The sequence below is a fragment of the Schistocerca nitens genome, chromosome 3, assembly GCF_023898315.1.
Source record: "Schistocerca nitens isolate TAMUIC-IGC-003100 chromosome 3, iqSchNite1.1, whole genome shotgun sequence".
Taxonomy (NCBI): Eukaryota; Metazoa; Arthropoda; class Insecta; order Orthoptera; family Acrididae; genus Schistocerca; species Schistocerca nitens.
Genome location: NC_064616.1, coordinates 590,073,413 through 590,099,886, shown reverse-complemented (window position 1 = coordinate 590,099,886; position 26,474 = coordinate 590,073,413). Strand labels below are relative to the sequence as shown.

Sequence of the window (26,474 nt, the reverse complement as noted above, 5' to 3'; positions counted from 1 at the left end):
CCATCCTCTCCTTTGTACTGCTTTTTAAAGTTTCAAAATAAGCCTTCTTCAAAGGGATGTTAGTTGTCACAAATGATTATATTTGCTTTTGAAGTTTCAGACACTACCAAAGCTGTGATTCTTAGTTACAGTGCTCCATCTTATGTTTATGCCCTAAGCATCTTAATAGGATTTTGAGGATTATTTGGCAGTCATTTCAATAGTGCAGGTGTATATTTTAAAATGGCATTGATACTGTTGAGTTCATCTTGTAGAGTAAATTAGTGAGGTTTTGTCAGAACTCGTGTGATAAGGATGGTTGATTGTAAAAAATGGATTTGTTCATTCAGAATGATAACGATCACATTTCCATTCATTATTATAGCAATAGAAATTTCATTACATTAAGGAAGTGTTAAAAGATACATTGTTTCTCATTGTCTGTGTAGAATTTCTTAAGTTATACATGTCTTGTGGCTGTTACCTTGGGGGTGAGCTCCCTGGGAAATATGTCCCACATTGAGTGAGCATACAGTTGGCAAATACAGAGTCCTGGGATGAGAACTGGGAAGCATTATTAGGCTCAAAATGTGGCAAGTTCTGTCTGTGCTCATGGCTGTCCCTCATAATTTTGGCCTGTGGTAATTCCACAGTATTTAGGTGATATTTGAAACTGTAGCAGTCAGTCAGATTTTATAGTGTTTAGTGTTGCTGTGCTACTGTAGCTTTCAACATACATTATTTTTGAGAAGGCGATGGTCAGTTTACCATATTATTATCACAGTGGGTTTCATGACTCTTCTCAACTCATTTTCATACTGTGATGGCACTTACTCCATTTGAAACTGGTCATTCAAAATAGTGAAATGTATCAACAGTTATTAGCTATCGCTTTGTCTGTACACAAAGTATTTGCCAGGAATGATGCTGGCATTTTAGGCATTTTATATGATTGTCAGGAGAGATGGGTGGGCATAAGAATTCTGTTGGTGAGCTGTTGCTAATGAGTTCAAAAGTGGTTGCTAAACACAAAAGAAGTAGCATATAGAGAAGATTAGAGGGGGAATAGTAGTTAGAAATGAAGTGGTGGTGTTCAGGGGAAGGGGATGGTGAAGTAAAAATAGACATAAATGAATATGTGTACACACACACACAAAAAAAAAAAAAAAATTATCAAACAATTTGAGACTTAAGAGACCTTGTACAGTATCAGTGGTGAAAGCACCTATGTCATATTTTCCAGTTAGGATTAAGACATCTGCCAGTGCTGGGTATATAGTGACTGCTTTTGCTTGTGTGTTCTTCAGATATTCCAAAGTCATGAATATCTGGTCTTCTTCTGTCTGACACATTGCTATTATGCCCCATTATCTCCTGCTACTCCATTTTAAAAAAATTTTCACATGGTATCTACATTTAATTCAAAAATCAAATATTTTGTAGCTCCTTGTTCTTTCTCCTTTATCATTCCTGTATCTTTCCTATATTTTTGCATGTTCTTGTAAGCCACTTTTATTAACTTATTAGATTGAAAAATATGCACAAACTGTGTATGGTTTGCCATATTTGCAGCTTTAATTATCATGGTGTGTGTGTGTGTGTGTGTGTGTGTGTGTGTGTGTGTAATTTAAGACTGATAAATGATGTATGTAGTTATTATGTTATTTGACATTTATATTATCAAACCGTCCTGAAGTATCTAGCAAATTAAAACTTTTGCTCAGCAGATAGAACTATGTGTAGTTGAACAAAGTTGCTTTATCAGTGCTCTTTTATTGTAAAATCTTTGTTGCTTATAAAAATGAAATTTGTGTGTTCCAGCTAATCATAGAGAAGAAATTCTTCGTGAACTTAATGACAACCGTGTTATGTCATGCCTAATGGATTTATTGATTGGGTTTGTGCCAGCTATGCAATGTGCGTGTAGAACAAGCAAAGTTGTTGGCAGCTACAAAAGAGCAAGAGATTCTTTATTTACTTTGCATCTGACCCCAAAGAAATTTGAATTGACAGAGACGTTAATGGTAAGCAGTCAGGAGAAAAAGTTTTGCTGGAATAAGAAATAGTTTAGAAGCTAAAGTAGCAGATAGTAGTTTCATTTTGTAGTGCTGAAATCTTCAGGTGCCAAATATTGATGCCTTCTTACAGCTGTAACAACAGAATATTTATGTATTTGCTCACAAAGATACAGAGTAGTATGTCTTCTCTGCAAATATAAATTGAAGTCCTCTGCTTGCTTCTTTCTGTATGCTCAGATTAATCTCAAGAAATACTGTAGTGATTTTGATATGGTTTTTAAAAATGGGTGGACTGATTTTCAAGGAAGGGTCGGGTATATAATTTATAAATATTTCATGCAGATTGGCTTTACTGTGGTGAATTAGTCGACTGCCACTGTGAAAACAAAGGCATAGCCATCAAGCATTGAATGGCAGAACTCGTTGGACCCACAGCTCTCCACAGCATGACTCTTCCTTTCATTTACCAACAATAGGCAAAATGTGTTCAGCATAGTGTGTTCAGTGTGCATGTGCCTTAACATATTAAGGTAGTATTTGTTTGGACACTTTCATACTATACAGAACACTGGTAAAGGAATTTCCACTGGCAAAAAAGAGATTTAGGTATTTTAAAGATCGTAAAGATGTGGACACGATCTTCTTGGATGGGATTCAGAAATTATTTGAGGTTGGCGACAGAAGATTTCACAATGGTTTAACAGATGGTTGATAGTCACACGTCAAAAAATGACAATTTCAGAGTACCGATTTCTGCTTCCCTCACATTAACAATCACAATTCACTCTCGTAATTCATTGCAAGTTTTTTGAACATACCATACCAAATATGATCTGAAACGAAAAGAGCACCACCTCATAATCAGGCTGTGAAGTTTGACTTAAAATGTGAGTGAATCAGATATTTTTATCCAATGGTTTCCTTGCTATCATTTGAGAACAATTGCGTAGTGAAAAAACGTGAATCAAAAATCTGTGGGTTTTAATTTTTTATACTAAGAGTGAAAAGTTTTCCAAAAAACTACCTCAGCAATGTATGCAGCTTTGTTTCATTTACATACAGTACTTCTTTCAGCAGCATAGCAGATGATTCAACTTTCAGCTCCCTGAATTCCTTGAATCATACCCATATGCGGTCATGATTCTTTGAGTGATGAAGTCTGCTGCAAAACGTTCGCAACAAAGAGTTGCACTCGTTAGTCTGAACAGTGCATCAGTGCATACTTAACTTTACAAGAAGAGTGCTGTTACGGGCTACATAGCATCATCAGTCTTGTTTCTGTTTATCCGTTTTTTTATGTCCCCTCAGCCAGTCTCCTGTACATATCAAATCTCTCTCTCTCTCTCTCTCTCTCTCTCTCTCTCTCTCTCTCTCTCTCTCTGTGTGTGTGTGTGCGGGTGCGGGTGCGGGTGCAGGTGCGCGTGGGGGGGGGGGGGGGGGTTTGCTCACAAATGCACATGTGTATGCACAGTAGAACACTGTAAATGTACTATTCTGCTGAGCATTCATTGCAGTACATTGAAATCTTGTTTGAATTATTGTTCAGGTTCCAACACTTGGCTCTCAAGAAGGTGCTTTTGAGAATGTGCGTATGACATATTCTGGAGAGCAAGGTCAAACTATCAGACAGTTGTTATCTGCACAGATGATCAGGAGGGTAGCAATGTGCTGTATGTCATCCCCTCATGGGAAGAGACATCATCTTGGTAAGTGTTGTAACATTCCTTCATTTTCCATTAGATTTATTGAAAGAACATTTCATTTGCGTGTTGCATGAAATGTGGTGCTCCCGTCAGCATTGGGTTTTACTGTAACTTGAAAAGTGCGGGTGTTGTTTCCTGTGTAATGTAATGCACATAAATCTTGTCTGTGCAGTAGGTGAGTGAAGCAGTTATAGACGATAGCATGTGCTAAGTGCCAGCGGAAACTTGGATATGTGTTTCAGCACTTAGGCCATTATTAAATAATAATTTCTAGCATATCAGTAAGCAAATTTATTTACATCATCCACCATAACTTTTGTTTAGCGAACTCGCTGAAGATGTGCTGTAATCTGTTTGAGGCTTTTGATGTATTGGACAGAATTTACTGTCCATCCTTGCTCCAAAAAGTCAACCATAATCACATCCTCGGCATCACAAAATACTAGAGCTGAACTTTCTCTAACGATCACACAGTTTTGAACTTTTGTTTCTGTGGTGAGTTTTGTGATGCCATTCCATTGACTGCCTCTTTGATTGTTGTTCAAGACTGGAGAAGAAACTTTGCAGAATACTACCAAATTCTAATTTTGCGCTTAACAAACTTAAGGTAAGGAGAAAAAAAGGAGGTATTTGACTGACTCTCGTATGGCAAGGTTATAAGTGCAGTGGTTTCTTATCTAATCTGCCTCAAACTTTTTATTGGCACTCTCTCTTCAAAGAACACTTTATGGAATAACGGAAAAATCGACGGATGATGATCATGGAGAAGCTAGTGTCTTCTGCTTTCACTTCTGCATATAATTCCTCATTACTTTCTTTCTCCCTTACAATGTCTCACAGCATAACAAGGTGCAGGGTGGCACAGATAAATGATAAAATTTGAAATAATTACAAAAAAGGGAATAAACATTCAAAACTTTATTTGATGGTGAAATGTGTATTGTAAAAAATTGGAAATTTTATTAGGCTTCACATTTTAAAAAATTACATCATTTAAGTGCTGTCCATTCTGTCACAATCATTCAGGAAGTCTATTCTAGAGATATGCACAGCATGGCACAATATGTTCTGTGGCAGGTTGAGGATTTTGTCTTCAGTCTTGGTCTTGAACAGGGCAAAGTTTATTGGTCAATTCAGGTACACAACACTCTTCAGCTGTCACCATAAAATATAGTCACAGGCAGAGAGGTCTGGAGATTGGCGCAGCCACAGGATGTCAGCATTCATAGAAATTACATGATCCACAAACAGATGTTACGCTGTAGCCATAGACAGACAGGCAGTGTATAAGGGGACTCTATCCTGTTTAAACCAGTATGCTGACTGTCAAGATTTGGAAGAGAATGGAGCCTTTAAGTTAAAATTTGTTTATTATCTTGACATAGCATTGAAATGCCACACCAATAGTGGAGCTTTCCTCATCTTCAAAGAAGTAAGAGCCTGTCACTCCATGACACAACAGTCCGCCCAGTAACGCATGTTCTGCTTATTCCTGTATCATCGTAAAGTGAAAATAGGCTCTTCTGACATTGAAAAATTTTAATGAATTAGTATTCTCATTGATTTTAGCTGACAGATTTTCTCATAATTATACACACAATCATTAGGTTTCAGTTCTTGATCAAGTTGATGTTTGTAAGTATGAAATTGAAGGCTATGGAGTTTTCTTGCATGCCCCAGTGCTTGAGCGCAGTTGACAAGACAGTTTTTCACACCAAGCAACAAGGATTCTTTACACATCATTGTTTTCTGGCGTCCATGGCAGACAGTACTCACCATCTAGGACTGACCCCCCCCCCCCCCCCCCAAAACCTAACCAGTCTCTACAAAGTTACATATCCCCCATTTTGATTGTGTAAGGAGAAAAAAACTTGATTTTGAGGCGAGATTTATAGTGATGCCAAAACAGTCTTTGTGCCGCTGTCACTATGTTGGTAATAAGCACTCACAGCAACAGCATTCTCTGCACTGCCTCACTACTCCATTACAGTTTCCATTACTACTCAGCAGTTCTTAATTTTCCCCCACTTCTTGAACATTTACAGGACTGCCAACATAAACTTGAAATGTTCCCATTTCTCTGTGCAACCCTGTATCACAAATATGGGCCATGAAACACAAAAATCACTAACTAAGTTTCTGCTTCTCATGTTTTATCCACCTGCCACTTCCACATGTTGTTATACTGACACTTCTGCTTTGAGCAGTTTGCCTTTTCTACAGTTTCTCTTATTGGGGGAGGTACCTATGCATAGCAATTTATTATGTTGCTGTCAGCATAAATCTTTCTGAATGTATCGTAGTTAAAATTTAGAGTCAAGTTATATAAAGTTGTACATGTACACAGGAAATCACAGGTTCATTAATATTTGGTTAAATTACAATTTTCTTTGTTTTGGGAATGCTAGACGTAATTGTTTGGGGCTTTCATTTTCACTAACCATATATCTATGTAATGTAACAAATATTACTGTTGAAAATGTAAAGATAATCCATATTAAGTTTAAATATATTGAAAACTAAAAAGATTATAGCCATTTAATTTTACAGAATGTGTTTCAATTTTTATGTTCGTAATATTACTTTTTCCAGCGGTTTCTCATGAGAAAGGAAAAATAACTGTTTTACAGTTAAGTGCATTGTTGAAACAACCAGAGGCTTCTAAGAGGAAACTGACTCTAACTCGTTTATCCTCTGCACCAGTTCCATTTACAGTCTTGTCAATAACAGGCAATCCATGCAATGAAGACTTTCTAGCAGTATGTGGACTTAAGGTAAGTAAATTAACTAATGTTATACATTACATTATTTTTTGTTTCATTTGTATAATATTCTGTAACACTCCCATTTTCTAATTTTTTTAATTTTATTTTTGAAACTGCGTTGAAATTCTTTTATTGTTCTTTACATGTTGTTCTTTATTATCTGTCTTATAAATAATATTTTGATGTTGTTGTAGCACTTTGTGTCAGTAATTGTATGAGGTGAATGTTACATGGTTGTCACCTGTATTAAATACAGGCACAGGTCAGTCTGTTGTTGTTCAGTGCTCTTAAATTGGGCTTTAACTTGTTACACAACATAACACTTCTGTGAGAGTGATTTGATAGTGCAAAAATCCAAAAAGTTGCTATTTTCAGAATCTCAAAAACGCTCCTTCTGATTTTTTTCAGAAAAGTGTGTGTTTTCTAATTGTGTTTTTGTTTGCTTTTGTTAAAATTTGAAGATAAAGGAAATAATGGATTGAAAGGGAAACTGATTTCTAATATAGAATTGCATTTTTCTTGTTAGCTCATATTGCAAGTAATGATTAGCAGTTAAAACATTTGGAATTTTCATAGGAGCTTTTATTGTACATTTGGATGATAGTGTCTCCTCTGTAGTTTTTACAGATAAAAAGTATATGAGATTTGCTTTACCTCTCAGGGGTGGGTTAAAATACAAGATTCACCTGAGTATAAAATGACCCCCTGCCTCCTTTTTTTCTTTTTTCTTTTTTAAGAAAAAGAAGAAGATGAGTCTCCTTGAGAAAAATTTATTTTTAATATACGTATGCTGACTAAGCAAAGTTACAAACTGTTTTATTGACATAAAGTATCTGCCTAAAAAATTAATATTATACCACTTATTGATTGTGTATATTTTGATAATACAAAATTAATTTTTATAATAATTGCCTTTTTTGCTCACTAAGCCTGACATCTGTGGTATCACTATTTTTAATCATCACCGCAGTTGTATAGTTGTTATCTTTGTTGTCACAAATATTTGGCTGTTTCTTGCAAATACACTATGTGATCAAAATTATTCAGACACCCCCAAAAACATACATTTTTCATATTAGGTGCATTGTGCTGCCACCTACTGCCAGGTACTCCATATCAGTGACCTCAGTAGTCATTAGACATCATGAGAGAGCAGAATGGGGCACTCCACAGAACTCACGGACTTCGAACTTGATCAGGTGATTGGGTGTCACTTGTGTCGTATGTCTGTACACGAGATTTCCACACTCCTAAACATCCCTAGGTTTACTGTTTCCGATGTGATAGTGAAGTGCAAACGTGAAGGGACACGTACAGCACAAAGGCTGACCTCGTCTATCTATCCAGACCATCACACAGGATCTATTGCAGGTACTATGACAGTTAGGTGGGAGGTGAGAAAACTTGGATTTCATGGTCAAGCAGCTGCTCATAAGCCACACATCACGCTGGTAAATGCCAAACGACGTCTTGCGTGGTGTAAGGAGCGTAAACATTGGACGATTGAACAGTGGAAAAACATTGTGAGGAGTGACGAATCATGGTACACAATGTGGTGATCCAATGGCTGGGTGTGGGTATGGCGAATGCCCGGTGAACATCATCTGCCAGCGTGTGTAGTGCCAACAGTACAATTAGGAGGTGGTGGTATTATGGTGTGATGGTGTGGTTGTGTTTTTCATGGAGGGGGCTTGCACCTCTTATTGTTTCAAGCACCTTATTGCTTTCCACTGTTGAATAGCAATTCGAGGATGGTGATTGCATCTTTCAACACAATCGAGCACCTGCTCATAACGCATGGCCCGTGGCAGAGTGGTTACACAATAATAACATCCCTGTAATCGACTGGCCTGCACAGAGTCCTGACCTGAATCCTATAGAAGACCTTTGGGATGTGTTGGTACACAGACTTCATGCCAGGCCCCACCGACCAACATCAATGCCCCTCCTCTGTGCAGCACTCTGTGAAGAATGGGCTGTCATTCCCCAAGAAACCTACCAGCACATGATTGAACATATGCCTGCAAGAGTGGAAGCTGTCATCCAGGCTGAGGGTGGACCAACACCATATTGACCGAGCGAGGTGGCGCAGTGGTTAGCACACTGGACTCGCATTCGGGAGGACGACGGTTCAATCCCGTCTCCGGCCATCCTGATTTAGGTTTTCCGTGATTTCCCTAAATCATTTCAGGCAAATTCCGGGATGGTTCCTTTGAAAGGGCACGGCCGATTTCCTTCCCAATCCTTCCCTAACCCGAGCTTGCGCTCCGTCTCTAATGACCTCGCTGTCGACGGGACGTTAAACACTAACCACCACCACCACCACCAACACCATATTGAATTTCGGCATTAGTGATGAAGGACATCACAAACTTGTCCGAATACTTTAGATCACATAATGTGTATTGTGATTGCTGAGGTGTTGGTTATGGTGAGAACTGAAAACTGAGCTTTTTTCCTGAATACATAGAGAATTTTGCTTCTATACTCAAGTGAAAATATTCCCATCATACCTCACGGTGAGCCTCGACAACATTGCTGCATGAAACATGTAAGAATGCCACTGGCCCTAATCTATAGTTTTACCGTCTCCTGCAGCAATGTATGCTATTGTTGCGTATTTGTCCAAGTTCAAAGTCATTTCAATTCTATCTACAAATTGATTCAGACAAACTGCAGTTTAAACTTGGTAGATGTCCATAAAAATTCAAAGTACATGGTATAGATTCCCATTGTTGGCAGTACAACAAAATTTGCTGCTCACTCACCACTCCCATTTCTGCACTCATCCTAGTTCACAGCCAAACTGGTATCCCAGTTCAATCCCCAACCCTTTCATAGTGCTGTGCTTGAGCAAGTGTGAAACAGAGACTGCAGTATCTTCTAGGTTTCAGGACCTATGTAACAACAGCAACTAATAAATAAATAAAAGATAGTAATCATGATTCAGTCCAGTTTGTGAACTTTCACTCATACAGGGATCTAGTGATGTCTGTTGGTACTATTTCCATGACAGGTCTTGCCTCTGTAATTTTTTCTCACAATAACAATTATACTGAGTTTAATATGATTTATTTTGTTTGTTAGACAATTAATTCTGGATTAATTTGCATTCTTGTTTCATCTGAATGTCACCATCTTGTTGTAAAGCTGATTAAAAGCTAGTAATGTTTTTATATGGTACTGTAACATGTGGACAGCAGCCGATTCATTTGCAACCCCTTGGGAAATCATTACAGTCTCTCATCATCAAATAAAATACTGAATTTGGTTTAGAATTGAATAATGTTTTCTGAAGGACAACATTTTCCCCTTTCAATGTTACCTCTACTTAAAAAGTGGCATAAGTATTTGTACGCAGTATCGATAGGTGTATGAGAAATTTAATTGTAAACCTGTTCAGATACAACAAGAGTTTGTAAGATGATAGAATTTAATGCTATTTTGTCTCATGTTTCAAAAAATCCTCAAATTTTAAGCAGAGCATTAGATCATTGTAGTGGCTAGCTCATAATGTCCCATGCATCTCTTGCACGAGCGTCATGTGAGTCAGAAGTCACATGATTGTTTGAGCGAGGTCAATACTGTATCAAGCACTTTGGTGTATCAGAAAATTTTGATCCCGTTCAAATGAGAGAATTGTTTGCCCAGTACTGCCTTCAGAATTTTTCAAAATAAATCTGCAAGTGACCTCGGAAGCCAAGGCTTCATCAGTAAATGTAAGACGAATGCTATAGTAATGTATTAAGCTACTCAAAAATATTGACCTCTTCAGCAATAGTTTAATCTGTAACTATAAGATGACTATGTTTTTCGAATGACAAATTTGGGGAAAAAACCTCGTCTTCGAATCAGGTAAAGACAACTTACTAATGATGTTAGTCCCCCACAGAAACTTATTTTGAAAAAAATAAGTCACAGCCCCTTCTATGGTTCATATTTAATGTACAAAATGTGATGAACCAGTTTTCTGGTTATATAAAATAACTTAAGGAGAAAGTTCTTCTAATCTATGATTTCGGTGCAAATTGCTCATTTGTGCTTAAAGATCTGAATTACGTCTTTATTCCTGACTGCTTAGAACATGATAAAGTGACATTTAATATTTTCCATTCAAAGCTTATGTTAGTATTGAAAAAAATTGCCTAACATACAAAAGAGGGTTTCCTTTTCTAGTGGTAATGCACTCAGGAAAAAATTCTAAACATATACCTTACACAAGGATTACAAAACTTGTGCAGAATGCCACTATTTTGCCATACACATGGTGAAAGTGCTTGGAATGGACATGGGGTAACTGTCAAGACCTGCTGCTAAAGCAAGCCTGGAAAAGCCATTCATTCCTGGCATCAAATGTAAATTGAATACAACTGACAAATACTAACAAAGTGAAATAAATTTACTATCAATATTCAGTAATTCACCCACCTGGGTATCCGTGTGTGGTTGCTTGGCGCTTCCGGGATTTGGGCAGGCACACAGGCCCCAAATTGAATTCGTATGACGTGTTAATGACAAGGGGCAGTGTGCCAGCCGGCCTGGATTGTGGTTTTTAGGCGTCCCACGACATCAGACTAGCTGAATAGCAGGCTGGTACGCACATCCAGCCTCAGTTACATCATCCACAAACATTTAGAAAATTTTCACACAGACAACTGGTTTACTCAATTTCTCTCTCTAGGGGTAAGGGGTTGGTGAGACAAAGGGCATCCAGCCACACACTTAACATAAATGATCCAAATTCGATAATAACCATGCTGACCCTGTGTGTAAGTACAGGGTAAAAGCAAAAGAAAAACGAGCTCCATATTGAGTAATTCAAAAAATCATCTCTAGAACTTGTACTACACACTCACAATACATTATGTGAATAACACATTGAAATTAAGCCTTAATCCTTGAGTGGAAAGTAAAATATCCAAATTGATTGTAAACAGCATACTTCCTAAGATGATGTGAGTATCATGTAAACTGGATTGGTTACAATTGCCTTAAGCAGTGACACACAAAAGTTATGTAGTTAAACTGCGACACCAAAGCTGCATGATTGTGCAGACCAGTGTGAAAAGGGATATAAAACATGAAACCTTAAATGTGCTAGCTGATCATATCTTCAGTAACGTTGAGCCCAGGATGCCTACTGGAAGAGGCTCTACAAAATGAAAGGTATCATATGAGTGATACTTCAAGTATCATACTGCAAGTGATTCCTTTGTGGAGCTTTTATATTTCATTTTATTCTCTGTATCAGAATAAAGATAGCTTAAAATTCTTGTGAAAAAAAAAAAATTAAAATGCTGTTATTTAAGGTTGTTCTTAAAAAATTTTCTTTTTCATGTAAGTTTTGTTATTTAAATATCTTATGGGGTTTATACTGTATGGCTAGATCTTAGTAAGCCTAATATTGGAGCTTGGGTTTTTCAAGGTAAATGCCGATTTTATAATTTGTTACTAAAATCTCTTAGATTACGTTATGTTCTTAATTTTATGTTTCAAAAAATCATGTTTTCTCCATCTTGACATTTAAACCACTGCATTTGTAAACACACATATGGAAAAATATATTCTTTATCAAGAAACAAAAGGGATGTTTTTGAGATTTTCAAAATTTATGTTTTCTCAGAATGTAGTAAAATCAAGCAAATGTTACAACATTTTTGCGTTATGCAGCAAATTGAGGGTTAAACCAAACCACTGACACCAGTTTCATCTTCATAGTAACAATTGTTTTCAAGTTACAGACACGTCTGTTTTGTGGTACACTCACGTAAGTTGAATAGTTTCATACCTTAAAAGTTGAAAAACAAATGATTTACGCATCAAAAGAGTAATAAATTGTTCTTTTTGTTTACTCTTTGGGTACATAAACTATACAAAGAATATTTGTGTGTGTGTGTGTATATATATATATATCATCTTTGTTTATATGTATATGAATTTCGTGTATTTTACTGATATTGAGGCAAATATTTTGTACTCCACTGAATATCAAATAATTTTTTGACTTTTATTTCACACTTAGCACACACATTTTCATAATTATTTTTACAGGACTGCCATGTTCTGACATTTAGCAGCAGTGGAACTGTTGTTGATCATTTGGTTCTTCATCCTCAACTAGAGACTGGAAATTTCATCATAAGAGCCATATGGCTGCCAGGATCACAAACAAAGTTGGCATTGGTTACAGCTGATTTTGTTAAAATCTATGACTTGAGCAAAGACGCTCTTAGCCCACAGTACTTTTTCCTAATTCCTGCTGGGAAAGTTAGGGATTGCACTTTTGTCTCATCACAGGTGAGTGTCATATCTGTTAGTGCCATTCAAATGTTGTAATTTTGCACTGAAATAGTAATTGTGACTTACAAACAACTTTTTCTCGCTTGTGTCAAATGTGAACTGACGTACAAAGAAAATACTAATAAGGATGCAAAGTACCTTTCATCCCAAACTCTGCAGCTTTGAAGAATACATACATAAATTTTGTTTATGTAGTATTTCAGGTTGATGACGGAAAGTAGTACTCTTCTGAAGTCGTTATGCTTTTCAAATGTCCTGCTTAAAATAAATATCCCAGAAATGAGCACTGTGATATCCGTGGTTCCATCATGTTATGTTTCTCTGTAGCCCTTTAATGAGTTACTATGTGTTAATAATTCCCCCTTCTTCAACTTCACTCTACCCGTCTTTTTTTCAGTGCTGTGGCACTCCATGACACTTCAAATTACCTTCTAAATGTAAGGTTCACCATGCCAGCATTTAAGCTGTAAAGCAAGGTTGGAAATTCCGTATATGCTAAAAACAATTTAAATTTTTTATGAGAATTCGAACGTGACATTGAGTCTTAGCAATAATTTCATATTCATGGACATTCATGTACTAAAAATCAACATATTGAATATTCCATTTTTCCAGTAATTGGTGGCTTGTTGAATAATTTTCTGGGATCATTCATTGATTGCTGGAAGGTCAACCATGAGAATCTGTCGGTGGTGATCCACATTCATATATTTTGGAAGAACCAGACCTGTTCAATTTCAATTTTGAATGCAGTTCATCATTAATAATCTATCAATAATTTCAGAAAAATCTTTATATATATGATTTTCGATTACCACCACGACAGATTCTCATGGTTTAATTTCAAGCAATCAATGAAATACCCCAGCAACATCAACTTCCCTTATTTGTACAATAACATTAAAATGTTTTTAAGGTAGCAAAGTAAATTTTAAATCTAATTTCTTTTAATGTAAATAACCAGCACCTATGTACACAAACACATTAAGTACCTGTATCAATTTACAGGTACACTGTGTGATCAAAAGTATCTGGACACCCATAAAAACATACATTTTTCATATTAGGTGCATTGTGCTGCCAGGTACTCCATGTCAGCAACCTCAGTAGTCATTAGACATCGTGAGAGAGCAGAATGGGATGTTCTGCAGAACTCATGGACTTCGAACGTGGTCAGGTGATTGGGTGTCACTTTTGTTATACGTCTGTATGTGAGTTTCCACACTCCTAAACAACCCTAGGTCCACTGTTTCTGATGTGACAGTGAAGTGGAAACATGAAGGGGCATGTACAGCAAAAAAATTTGCAGGCCGACCTCGGCTGTTGACTGTCACAGACCACCACCAGCTGAAGAGGGCCGTAATGTGTAATAGGCAGACATCTATCCAGTCCATCACACAGGAATTCCAAACTGCTTCAGGATCAACTGCAAGTACTATGACAGTTAGGCGGGAGGTGAGAAAACCTCGATTCCATGGTCGAGCAGCTGCTCATCACCCACACATCGCACCGGTAAATGCCAAATGACGCCTCACTTGGTGTAAGGAGCGTAAACATTGGACAATTTTGCAGTGGAGAAACATTGTGTGGAGTGACGAATCACAGTACACAATGTGGTGATCCAGTGGCATGGTGTGGGTATGGCGAATGCTCAGTGAACATCATCTGCCAGCGTGTGTATTGCCAACAGTAAAATTCAGAGGCGGTGGTGTTATGGTGTGGTTGTGTTTTTCATGGGGGGCGCTTGCACTCCGTGTTATTTTGTGTGGCATTATCACAGCACAGGCCTACATTGATGCTTAAGCACCTTCTTGCTTCCCACTGTTGAAGAGCAATTCAGGAATGGTGACTGCATCTTTCAACATGATTGAGCACCTGTTCATAATGGATGGCCTGTGGCGGAGTGGTTACATGACAATCACATCCCTATAATCGACCGGCCTGTGCTGAGTCCTGACCTGAATCCTGTAGATCACCTTCGGGGTGGTTTGTAATGCCGACTTTGTGCTAGGCCTCACCGACTGACATTGATACCTTTCCTCCGTGCGGGCATTCCCCAAGAAACCTTCCAGTACCTGATTGAACATGTACCTGCGAGAGTGGAAGCTGTCATCCAGGTTAAGGGTGTACCAACACTATATTGAATTCCAGCATTATCGATGGGGGGTGCCATGAACTTGTAAGTCATTTTCAGCCAGGTGTCGGGACACTTTTGATCATGTAGTGTGTATGGATACTCTGCGAATCTCTCTCAAGTTCCTGGGAGAGGGTTCGTCGAACCACCTTCACAATAATTCTCAATTATTCCAATCTCAAACAGCGTGCAGAAAAAATGAACATCTATATCTTTTCGTGCGAGCTCTGATTTCCCTTATTTTATTTTATTGATTGTTTCTCCTTATGTAGGTTGGCATCAACAAAATATTTTTTGCATTTGGATGAGAAAGTTGGTGATTGAAATTTCATGAGAAGATTTCACCGCAACAAAAAACGCCATTGTTTCATTGATGTCCACCCCAAACCCTGTATCATGTCAGTGACACTCTCCCCCCATTTCTCGATAATGCAAAAGTCCCGCCATTCTTTGAAGTTTCTTGATGTACTCTGTGAATCTTATGTGGTAAGGATCCCACACTGTGCAGCAGTATCCAAAAGAGGACAGACAAGTGTAGTGTAGGCAGTCTCTTTAGTAGTTGTGTTACCTCTTCTAGGCATTCCGCCAATATAAAGCGGTCTTTGGCTCGCCTTCCCCACGACATTATTTGTGTATTCTTTCCAATTTAATTTGTTTGTAGTTCCTAGGTATTTAGTTGAATTTACAGCATTTCTAAATCGTTTTGCAATTTGTTTCCCTCATCTGATGACTTTATTAACAATATATGTCATCTTGAAACAATGTAAGACGGCTGCACACATTGTCTCCTAAGTTGTATATATAGGTAAAGAACAGCAGACGGTTTATAACACTGTGACCTCTCTGACAGGAAATCACGAATCCCTTCACATAACTGAGACAATATTCAATTAGCACACAATTCAAGTACAAGCCACTTGCGAGGGACAGTGTCAGAAACCTTCTGGAAATCTAGGGATACAGAATAAAACTGACAACTTCTGCATAACTGTGACAGAAACTGTGTTTCTGATCTATGTATGGTACATGGAATTAACTACTTCATTTCTTCTGGTTTTACATTACACTTTGCTGATGGCCCTGATATCTAGCACCTAAAGGTGGTCTTAACCATTATTTTCCTAATCCTGTATTGTGCTGGGCATTTCCTCTATTGTAAGTAATTTGATATTCCTACCTTGAATCTTCAGTCTTTACTCTTCCAGTTATCACAATTTCTAATTGTTTTACAAGTTGTTTTATTACCAGTCCCAGAGATCACAGTCTTAAGTTTACTGTGAAACAATAATGCAATACCCTATAAAATGTACCGCGCGGGGTAGCTGCATGGTCTAGGGTGCCCTGTCACAGTTCGCGTGGCTCCACCCCCCGTCAGAGGTTAGAGTCCTCCCTCAGGCATGGGTGTGTGTTTGTTTTGTCCTTAGTGTAAGTTAAAGCTAGATTAAGTAGTGTGTAAGCCTACTGACCCATGGCCTCAGCAGTTTGATCCCATAGGATCTTTCCACAAATTTCCAATTTCCTATTAAATGCAACTTTTTTAAATGTAGGCTACAAATTTCCATAGTATTCCTGGTATTAAAGTTCAGTGGTAAAGGAAGCACTTAATTTAACCAAACTGAGAAATTCTTTATATAGTTTGTAGTAATATAACTTTTTGTATTGCTTTAACTGGATTATGTATGTAGAAAGGTAATCTGTTTCGTGTTTTCTCTAATTATTTTCAGTATTTGGAGAGAAATCCAGATGGCTGTGATCATATGCTTCTGATGTGTTCAAATGGTCATATATATGATCAGGTTATGAATGAGGAAAGCTCTGCACTGAATGGTCCGTTCTATGTTACCAATACATTGACACTTTGTCATCCAGAAATTGGAGTGAGTAATTACAGCTTATTGAAAGAAATTTCTGCACACTTTTTCTGTGCTTTTCTTAAAATTTACAATTAGCATACAAGAATTTTGTGTATTATATATTGTTGCCTGCATATATTTATTAACACCTCAGTTTAGACTTAGGTTACATGTTGGGTGTGTGTCTGTTTAGTGTCATGCAATTGGATCACAGGGAGCGCTAAGAGAAAGAAGTACTGCACATTATTTTTACCTGGAAATTATACTCAGGGATTAGGTGAAAAAAGAAATGATTTTTAATGATACTCCCCTTAGTTTTCTTGGATATGTAATAAATTTGCATTATGGTAGCTCGAGAAATTAAGTAGATGTAAGATTTCAAATCCGTTTTATTACAATGTATAACTGTGGAAAGCAAAATTTAAATCTGCCCTGGATAGAAGCATCTTCAATTCCTGTTTGTGTTCCATGCATCCACTGAGGACATATTCCATGTGTGTCTTGAATTTTTTTGGTGGCTAAAATATTCCATCATCTTTTGGACATGCATCTGGAATAGTACTGTGTCAGTTAGTTTAAATTCTGCCAGTGACTCACTTTGAAGATGCCTGTAAGGTTATCAGCCGAAATATTGCAAGAAGAAAAAATACAATCCCAGATGCACACCCAAAAGATGAAATAACATACCCCAGCAGTCCAAAAAGTATTGAGACTGAATTGATAAAAAAATAGAAAAGTGTTCATATTGTGGTTTTAATGCTTAGAGTCCTACATAGTCCTCCTCCACTTAATTGTAGTGTGCACTCCCCATCAGAAAAGTCCTTTCGAATGTTTTTCAACTCCAGCATCACATTACCTTGAATGACAGTTACGTTGTTGAAGTGTTGGCCCATCATATGAATTTCTACACTAGGTTTTTGTTGATAATGCCAAGTCTTCTCACCAGTGATGAATTTTTACAGAAATGAAATGTCCACATTATGCATTTTAGTCAAGTCACTGCAGGCATCTGAGTGTCATCGTTTTTGTTTGGGAGTCAAGGTGTGTGGGACAAATCTTGCACACACTTGTCTTCTTCAAAGCATTCTGGAGAATGTCTTGAACAAATGATTTTAGAAATGCTGCTCCATTGTGATTTGTGACACCACAAAGTTGACACATTACTGTCGCACATCTACTATGTAACACTGCTTCATTGCAACTGATTGGCAGAATGCACATCCGCTCCATGAGCTAGAACCAATCTATTTCGGTGATGTAAAGTTCCAGTCCTACCCTCCTGTGACCTTTTGGTGTCTGTTCCTCTCAGTTTTTTCAGGAGTATCAAAGTTTACCATTATTTACGTTGATGGTTCTAAAACTGTGGATAGGATTGGATATGCTTCTACATCTCCTGCTTATCAGGAAGTACATTTGTTTCTAGAAACATTTAGTGTTTTTGTGGAGGAGGTTGTAGCCATTAAAAGAGCTCTTCATTTTAGTGAACAAACCTCCCTTGACCATGTTTTAATTTGTACTGACTCAATAAGCTGATTCCAGGCTGTTGTTGATGTTAATCTTCTCACTCTGTAATATCTGTTACTCACGATCCTCTCTCTGACCTTAGTCGAAATAGCTGCTCAGTTGTCTTTCTCTGGGACGTATGTCATGGGTATCCCGGGAATGAACTCCCTGCCCACTTGCTGATTACTTGTCCAGCAGTGACTTTGACAATGTGAGGTGCAGAATTTTGGATGCAGATAAAGCCTTTACTCACTCAGAGTTTGAAAAGCACCTGGTGGGCTTCTGACTCTTCTAATAAATTTGGCACTAACAAGGAGACTAAGGCAGCATGGTGTTCCTCCTTCCAGGAGAAATTTCTGTTTTGCCTCTGTATCAGTTGTACCAGATTAACTCATTGCTTTATCTTACATAAATGGCCACCCACATATTATGGCCACGGAGCAAAGACAGTAACGGTAAAATGCTTCCCTCCTCCTGGCTCTCCACACGGAGCCCCTAGTATTGGTGTATGACTTATGAGTAGTTGAACTAGTGATGTGGTTCCCCCCCCCCCCCTCCTCCCCCTCCCCCTCCCCCCCTTGAGAAAGCCGTTTTCATTCTCAGACCTGACATTTTAAAATGCTTTTGGGATGATTGGACATTGACCATCACCTGCCATGTGCTAGACCCGGGGATCCTTGACATTATCTCCTCTGTCAGCTGCCCTGGTCATTCGTTTTTTAATTGCCTTTAGATGTGATTAGTCTTTTTTCTCCAGTACCTTGTTTTACTTCGTTAGGAGTGCCCTTTCATATAACACTCTTGACCGTAAGTATTCATTATCCCTGGTGTGCACGTAAGGCAGCTTGAGGGGCAGTGCGCAGTGGCAAGGAACAGTGTACAACGTGACACTCCAGCCAATAGAGTCGTTCTGCCATGCCAGCATATAACATGTGCTTCTGGGTCTCTGTGCACTCATTTTCGTGTTTAGACATGGTGAGGTTACTTAGCCAATGTAGTGTTCATTATGGGAGGCATAAAGGGAACACAACAAGTATTACATTGCGAAGAGACTGAGTGAGTTTTCTGAGCATGTAAATTCTACGAGGGCAAGTCAGAAGCAGAAATAGCAGTCCAGTGCAGCTCTTACTGAGTGTTGTCAGTTATCAGGATAGGCAATGGGTGGAATGGGAGGTGTGGGGCAGAGACAGAGAACACACTAACAATGCTGTAAAGCATTATTTCATGCTTCCTGCAAGAGAGTGTGTTCTATTCCCATTTATAACTCTTTTATTATATTGCATCTGGGCTGGGACAGTTGTGGGAATGACACCTCCCGCCACATTCTGAGCCCCAGTGGCTCTTGACTGCACCCACCCACCCAGCTACCAGCCTGATTATTTCTCTCACCCATTCTTCCCCAGCTATAGAAATATAAATTGCACCAATTGTAGTTTATGAAACATGGGCTCTAAGTGCATACATTAAGAGCTATGGACACTTCTTCATATTTGATACTATGAAACAAATCGCTTCTACAGCAAGCTCTTTGGTTTCCATATTTTTTGAGGAAGTAGTATGTATCAAAACAAGGAAAATAATGTCTAATAAACATGGGCTCTAAATTGCACACCCTAAGAGCTATGAGCACTTGTTCAGTAGAAGAGAGATTTCACAGTAACAAAGATGAACAAGTGCTCACAGCTTTTAAGGTACGCATTTTAGAGCGCATATTTACTGGATATGGTTTTTTGTTTGTTTTTGTTCTATACTTCCCAAAATATGGGAAGCAAAGAGCTTGCAGTAGAAGAGATTTGTTTCACAATATGAAAGATGAAGTAGTGGCTCGTAGGTCTTAATGTATGCTTTTTAGAGCCCATGTTTAGTAGACAGTTTTGCTTCGCATAAGTGTGCCTGTCATGTCCCTCATTACTCCTGGGACACCGCGTATAAAAATGTATCGGAGATTGTGAGACTGTACCTTGAGTAATGCAATTTAGAACCGAGTGTATGTGTGGTGATTCTTTTAAATCTATTGTGGTAAGGTAACAAGGTGCTTTAGATGATTATGTTACCATTTCCTAAGTAATCCATATTACTTACATTTGTTGCCAATTATTATGACGTGCTATTGTGACAATATGAGTTGCTAAGTTTTTTCAATCAGCATAATGTACCTCTTTTGTAACGAGGTGCTTGTTGCGTGGTGTCTCCACCATACTCCAATTTAAAAAACTGAAATGTATAATTTCAGCAGATAACAATTTCTACTATTTTTGTATATCATCTTGTGCAATTTTTCCCTGCTGTAATAATTTGTTTCTTCTGTGTTAATTTAGGAAGTTGTTGGACAAATCGCATCCCAAGGTGGAGTTTCTGTTTACTACTCTCATAGTCTACAGATGTTATTTTGGAGCTACGTAAATGGAAAGAGCTTTATGGCACCATTACGCTGTTTAGCTGACTGTGTTACAGCTGTATTTCCAATCCAGTTTGGAAAACAAACAACAAATGGTAATAAAGCAAATAATTCTCAACCTCAGCCTTTGTGCCAGTGGACAGAAGTGCCAAATCACCCCGGACTTGTTTGCAGCCTCATGCAAGGAAGTAAGTATAAGTTCAGAAATATTTATCAAAGTACACATCATGAATGCAATTCCTTCACGTCTCCACTGATTTTAATTTTAGTTTCTGTGTGTATTTCACTTCCATATATGGTTATTTTTAAAAAAGTTATGTTATTTAGTTCTTTGGCTGTCTCAAGTCTGTTTCCTTACCTATGAAGAATGCATTGGTGCAGTTTCTGCCAATGTGTAAAAGGCATTCAAATTGAGAAATTCCAGTAGATTAATGGCATTTATTACTCAATTTTATTTTTACGAACATATTATGATTTATTGGCTATCACAATCTTGTTTCATCTCTGGCAGAAATATTGTATTGAGTTGTGGCATTACGTGTCCTGTGTAACATGGCAAAAAACACTAAGTAAAATATAAAAAAAGTGATGTCAGTACAAATTCTTATGTAAGTACCAGTCATAAAAAGATTCCATAGCGTAGATATCATTCTCACAGGTGAATCATACAAAGATACCATATTTTGACCATCAAACAGACTCCTGTATGTGCGACATAGTAATAAGTATCAAGGAACAACTGAAGAAGTTGAAAACAAATAAGTCATCATGTCCAGATGCAATCCCAATTCGGTTTTACAAAGAGTACTGTACGCCATTGTTCTCTTATTTAATCTCTCATACAGCACAAAGTTCCAAGCAACTGGAAAGAGTGCAGGTGACTCCTATATATAAGAAGGATAAAAGATCAGACCCATAAAATTACAGACCAGTATCCTTAATGTCAGTTTGTTTTAGAATTTGTGACACATTCTCATTTTGAATGTAATAAATTTCTTTGAGATGGAAAAGCTTATGCCCATAAATCACATAGTTTTAGAAAGCATCACCCATGCAAAACTCAGCTTGCCCTTTCCTCACACATACCCTGCAAACTATGGATGAAGGGCAACAGGCAGATTCCATATTCAGAGATATCCATAAAGCATTTGACATGGTGCCCCACTGCAGACTGTTAATGAACGTATGAGCATACAGAATAAGTCCCAGATATGAGAGTGGATCAAAGATTTCTCAAGTAATTGAAACCATTATATTGTTATATAATGTACCTCATTTGTAACGAGGTGCTTGTTGTGTGGTGTCTACACCATACTCCATGGAGTCACCAACCATTATATTGTTCTCAACAACAAATTTTCATTAGAGACAAGGGTATTGTCAGGAGTGCCCCAGGGAAGTGTGATAGGACCACTATTATTATCTAGTAACATAAATGATCTGGTGGACAAGGTAAGCAGCAATCTGCAGCTGTTTGCTGGTGATTCCGTAGTGTACAGGAAGGTGACGTTGAGTGACTATACGAGGATAAAAATTTCTAGGTTGTTTGGTGAGTAGCAACTGGCCGTAAATGAAGGAAAATGTAAGTTAATGCAGATGAGTAGTCAAAACAAACCCACAATGTTGAAATACAGCATTATTAGTGAGTTTCCTGACATAATCATGTCGATTAAATATCTAGGCGTAATACTGCAAAGCAAAATGAAATGGAACAAGTATGTAAGGATTTTAGTAGGGGAGGTGAATGGTCGACTTTATTTTATTGGGAGAATTTTAGTAAAGTGTGGTTCATCTGTAAAGGAGAGTGGATATGAGACACTAGTGCGACTTATTCTTGAGTACTGCTCATGTATTTGGGATCTGCATCAGGTTGGATTAAAGAAAGACATCAAAGCAATTAATACGCAGGCTGATAGATTTGTTACTGGTAGGTTCAACAACATGCATGTATTACGGAGTTACTTTGGGAACTCCAGTGGGAATCTGTGGGGGGAAGACAGTATTCTTTTTGAGGAACACAATTGAGAGAAGCTGATTGCAGAACGAACCTACTGCCAGCGTACTTAGATTTCAAATAAGGACTACAAAGATAAGAGAAATTTGATTTGGACTGGATGATTATTGGCGTAGGGATGTTTTCTGTAATTTAACATGAATGTCACTTCCAACAGTGATCTGCCTTTATGAAAAATGCCAGTTTGCATTCCATGGTTTGGATTTCATGTTAAATGGAAACCAACAGGGAACAGTAAAGGCTATGATTGAAAGTGCCGTTTGTGGACAGAGTAAGAATGAATATTGAGTGTATAATGTTGAACTCATAACAACTGCTAAAATTGTGGTTAATTACAAGTATTGTGCTGGGTTAGAAAACGTAGACATGTGAGAATAGTGTTGTTGAACACAATTTCCACAATTAAGTGGCCAGGTAATATTATGTGCCATTGGGAGGCTTGATGGTCCTGAAGTAATCCCCCAACACATTGAATGTTGTGATGTGTCTGCTATATTTAACAATGTCAGTAGTTCAAGGACAGTGCACATGTTTTGGTTCAGGTTGACAGACACGTACAGATTCACACTTGAATCACCATGGTATAAAATCAGCCATTGCTGATTACATTGTGGCTACAGCAGAGACTAGGACCAATTTTGCACCCAATACATCAGCAGTTGTTTGCTGTATGCTAGGTTACGAGCAAGGTACCATTCTCCAGGCTTCTGTTTATACCTAACCATTCTCTGTCCCACCACCTATGGTGCACCAAAGGGGACAACTGCAGGGGTAAGTACGCAAAACTATATTTAATCATAAGTGTCTGCCCTGGTGTCAGAAATAACCATTTGCAAGGGTAACATCAAACAGAAGAGGAGCATCTACTGGATAATACCAAGCAGCAACTTATAGGACCAACTCAGGACATCATAGTGTGGGGAACCATAGTCTAACTAATGGTTTGGAGGGAACAGTGAACAATGCAGCATGGATCTAGACTGCTATCCAGTTAATTCTTAGTTTCAGGGAGAAGTTGCCCAAAGCATTCTCAAAAATATTTGTTGGCTTTGTGGTCAATTGATCACCAGAGAAGCTCCTTCATTGAGTATATGTGTGGTGTATGGAATGGTGTCTAGTCTGGCATCAATTACATCATCAGGTGACCATTCATGACAACATGTGGAAATTTTATGGGACTGTATCTTACATATGGTTTTATGTATTCGAGATTAAAGAACTATGTTGTGAATAGAGAAGCCTGTTCACAATTGTGGAATTATTACTTAACAAATTACTTCTGAAGTGCATGAGACTATGATTATACTGATATGTGGTGCATGTCTGTATAATAGTCCAATTAAACCTCATTCATGTGGAACAATAGCTTTAGGTTGTTCATTTTCTGTTCTCCTGTGATATACATAAAGCAACATATTATTGTTTGTGTTTTCATCGTGACATCAAAAATACATCAGGCAGTGTCCTCTTCCTCTGGGAAGAGGAGATGGATGTCCCATTGAATAATCAAAATTCCATAGCATTGAATAATCACAATTCTATAGCATTTTGCTATGAGGTCTGGTATAAGAGATTGAATATCCATGTCCCGTGACTGTAATGGCTAAGATGGTACAATTGTTAGTGTTGATTTGGGGGGAATGAGGTTCAAATGCCAGTTCAGTCATCCACAATTATGTCATGGTGATGATTATATTGAAAAGGTTATGGATACTTTTCTGCCTTGTATTTGTCAAACCCAGGCTTCTTCCCTAATGGCCTTGCCGACAACATGTTGAAACTCGTTTTCCCTTCCTTTTCCTGAGATTGGGCCTATATCAAATAAAATTGACAGGAAGGCTCCAGAGATTTCTGACTGACCTCATTATTGGGAGTAGCCAGTCCAGCTTACCTGATTTGGAAATCTTAAAAGGTAAATGCTAGGTCAGCTGCATTAAGAAGGCTGTACTTGCCTAATTGGCTTCATGCTTGGGTGTGATGGAATGTTGAACAAATAAACTCCCAAATTAGTAACGATACACAGTTCTATAATTTTTAAAACTCTATTGATTTGCATCTAAATGTCATATCCACAATTTTTTCTAGTCACAGTGCCACATGGTTAATGAAAGTGAAGTAAAATTAAATGTATTGCATTCATTTAAATTATTGAAAATAAGCTTATGCTACAACACTATTCAAACTGAAAAATATCTTAGAACCATCCCTGAAATGCAGTATACTGAACCTAGCTAACACAATTTCCTTAACTTATGAACGAATGGCAGCCATCTCAACAACCCTTAGCAAATAGGGGAAATAGCAGGGAGCACTTCCTGGTACTTCTTAGTGTTGTCCACAGTGGTAAGGACAGCTATAGATGGATGGTAAACTGCCACTAGGGATAATCTGGGTAACTTGAGTCCCTCACAGAGTTCATGCTATTTAACTTTAATCTTGTTACCTTTCATCTTGCGGAGATGGGAATAGATCTGGTGTTTTAATATGCAGCTAATGTCTTTTAAAATTATTCAAATCTTTAAAAGGTTCTTCATTACTTGCATACTTTGTGTGTGTTTTTTAAATCAGAAACTTTTCTTTCAGTACTCCTTTGATCACACAAAATCGTTATGTACAGTCACCTGAGTAATGGAGGGAAAAGTAAACCTACATTCTCAGTACTATTAAGTGGTGTGTGTTGTGTGCACAATCTGAAAGTTACCTGCTGAATTCGCATACACTACAGCGATGTCACTTGATTGTTCAACTGCTGTTGTGACACACAAAAAATTATAGACATACCCCCTGAAGTTAACAACTCCAGCTGATAAAGTGTGACCTACAAATTATGGTACATGGGTATCATGAGAGGAGCTTAACAGAACTGCATACTTCCTTTATTCGAAGCAACTAGAAGGGCTTTGTTGACTAAAGACAGTATGAAACCATCTTGACACGATCAATTTTGCTACTAGGTGTTCATTGCCAACAACAGTATAAACACCCTAGCCACCATCATGTGTGAAGAAGGTGGGCTGGGGAACACCATGAATGGAACCTAGATTAATGGCATTGGGTTTACCTCACTGATGAGTACAGGATTTGTCTTACATCATAGAAGAATGTGGAGGTGGCCAGGTAGCAATGCATGACTTAGGAGTGCATTTGGGGGGTTCAGCAGGGTGCTGGATCACTCCTGTTTTGGACGAGTTTTCCTAGTTTCAAAAGGCTTATTCTTTCACTCTCTGACACCCTTAAATTTAAGCCCACAGACATTTGCGTATATGCAGGTAGTGCAAAATGTTTTTCTACTCTCATTTATAAATAAGTTTGCAAAGTCTGTGCTGCCAACATTCCTTAAAAGTTGTAATAATTCAAATAATTTTTTGAGATATTGAAATATTATTATGTATGTATTTATTTATTTCAGGTAACAATCCTGTAATACTGATGTTAAAACCAGATGTATTTCTGGTGCAAGAAATTAAAGTTGTACCATCAAAGGCTAAAATTATGGACATGGTTGTAGTTCGTCATCCTTCGTCTAGTTGTGAATATCGCACAACACTAATCTTACTTTGTGAGGATGGAAGTCTGAGAATATATATGGCTGGTTTGGAATCAACAGGTATGTGGAGTTCTTTGAGAGAGAGAGAGAGAGAGAGAGAGAGAGAGAGAGAGAAAGAAGAGAAAGGGGGGTGACATGGAGTAGTTGCAGGGCATTAGTTGTTAGCAGCAGTGGAAGTTGCAGCTAGAGCTGCAGGAGTTAGACCTGGACAGTGAATCTCGGAACGATAGAATTAGTTGTAGGAAGGTAACACTGAAAAG

General features: G+C 38.0%; 1 protein-coding gene across 1 annotated transcript in view; it reads left to right on the top strand.

The window, feature by feature from the left end:
* The window catches only part of LOC126248505 (protein purity of essence), a 446,891-nt gene that overhangs the window by 201,908 nt on the left and 218,509 nt on the right, over window positions 1-26,474 (top strand). Inside the window, 7 exon segments of the mRNA XM_049949542.1 lie at window positions 1,801-2,003; window positions 3,544-3,703; window positions 6,293-6,474; window positions 12,517-12,762; window positions 16,624-16,776; window positions 20,574-20,841; window positions 26,077-26,274. Of these exon segments, the coding sequence (XP_049805499.1) occupies window positions 1,801-2,003; window positions 3,544-3,703; window positions 6,293-6,474; window positions 12,517-12,762; window positions 16,624-16,776; window positions 20,574-20,841; window positions 26,077-26,274 (1,410 nt within the window).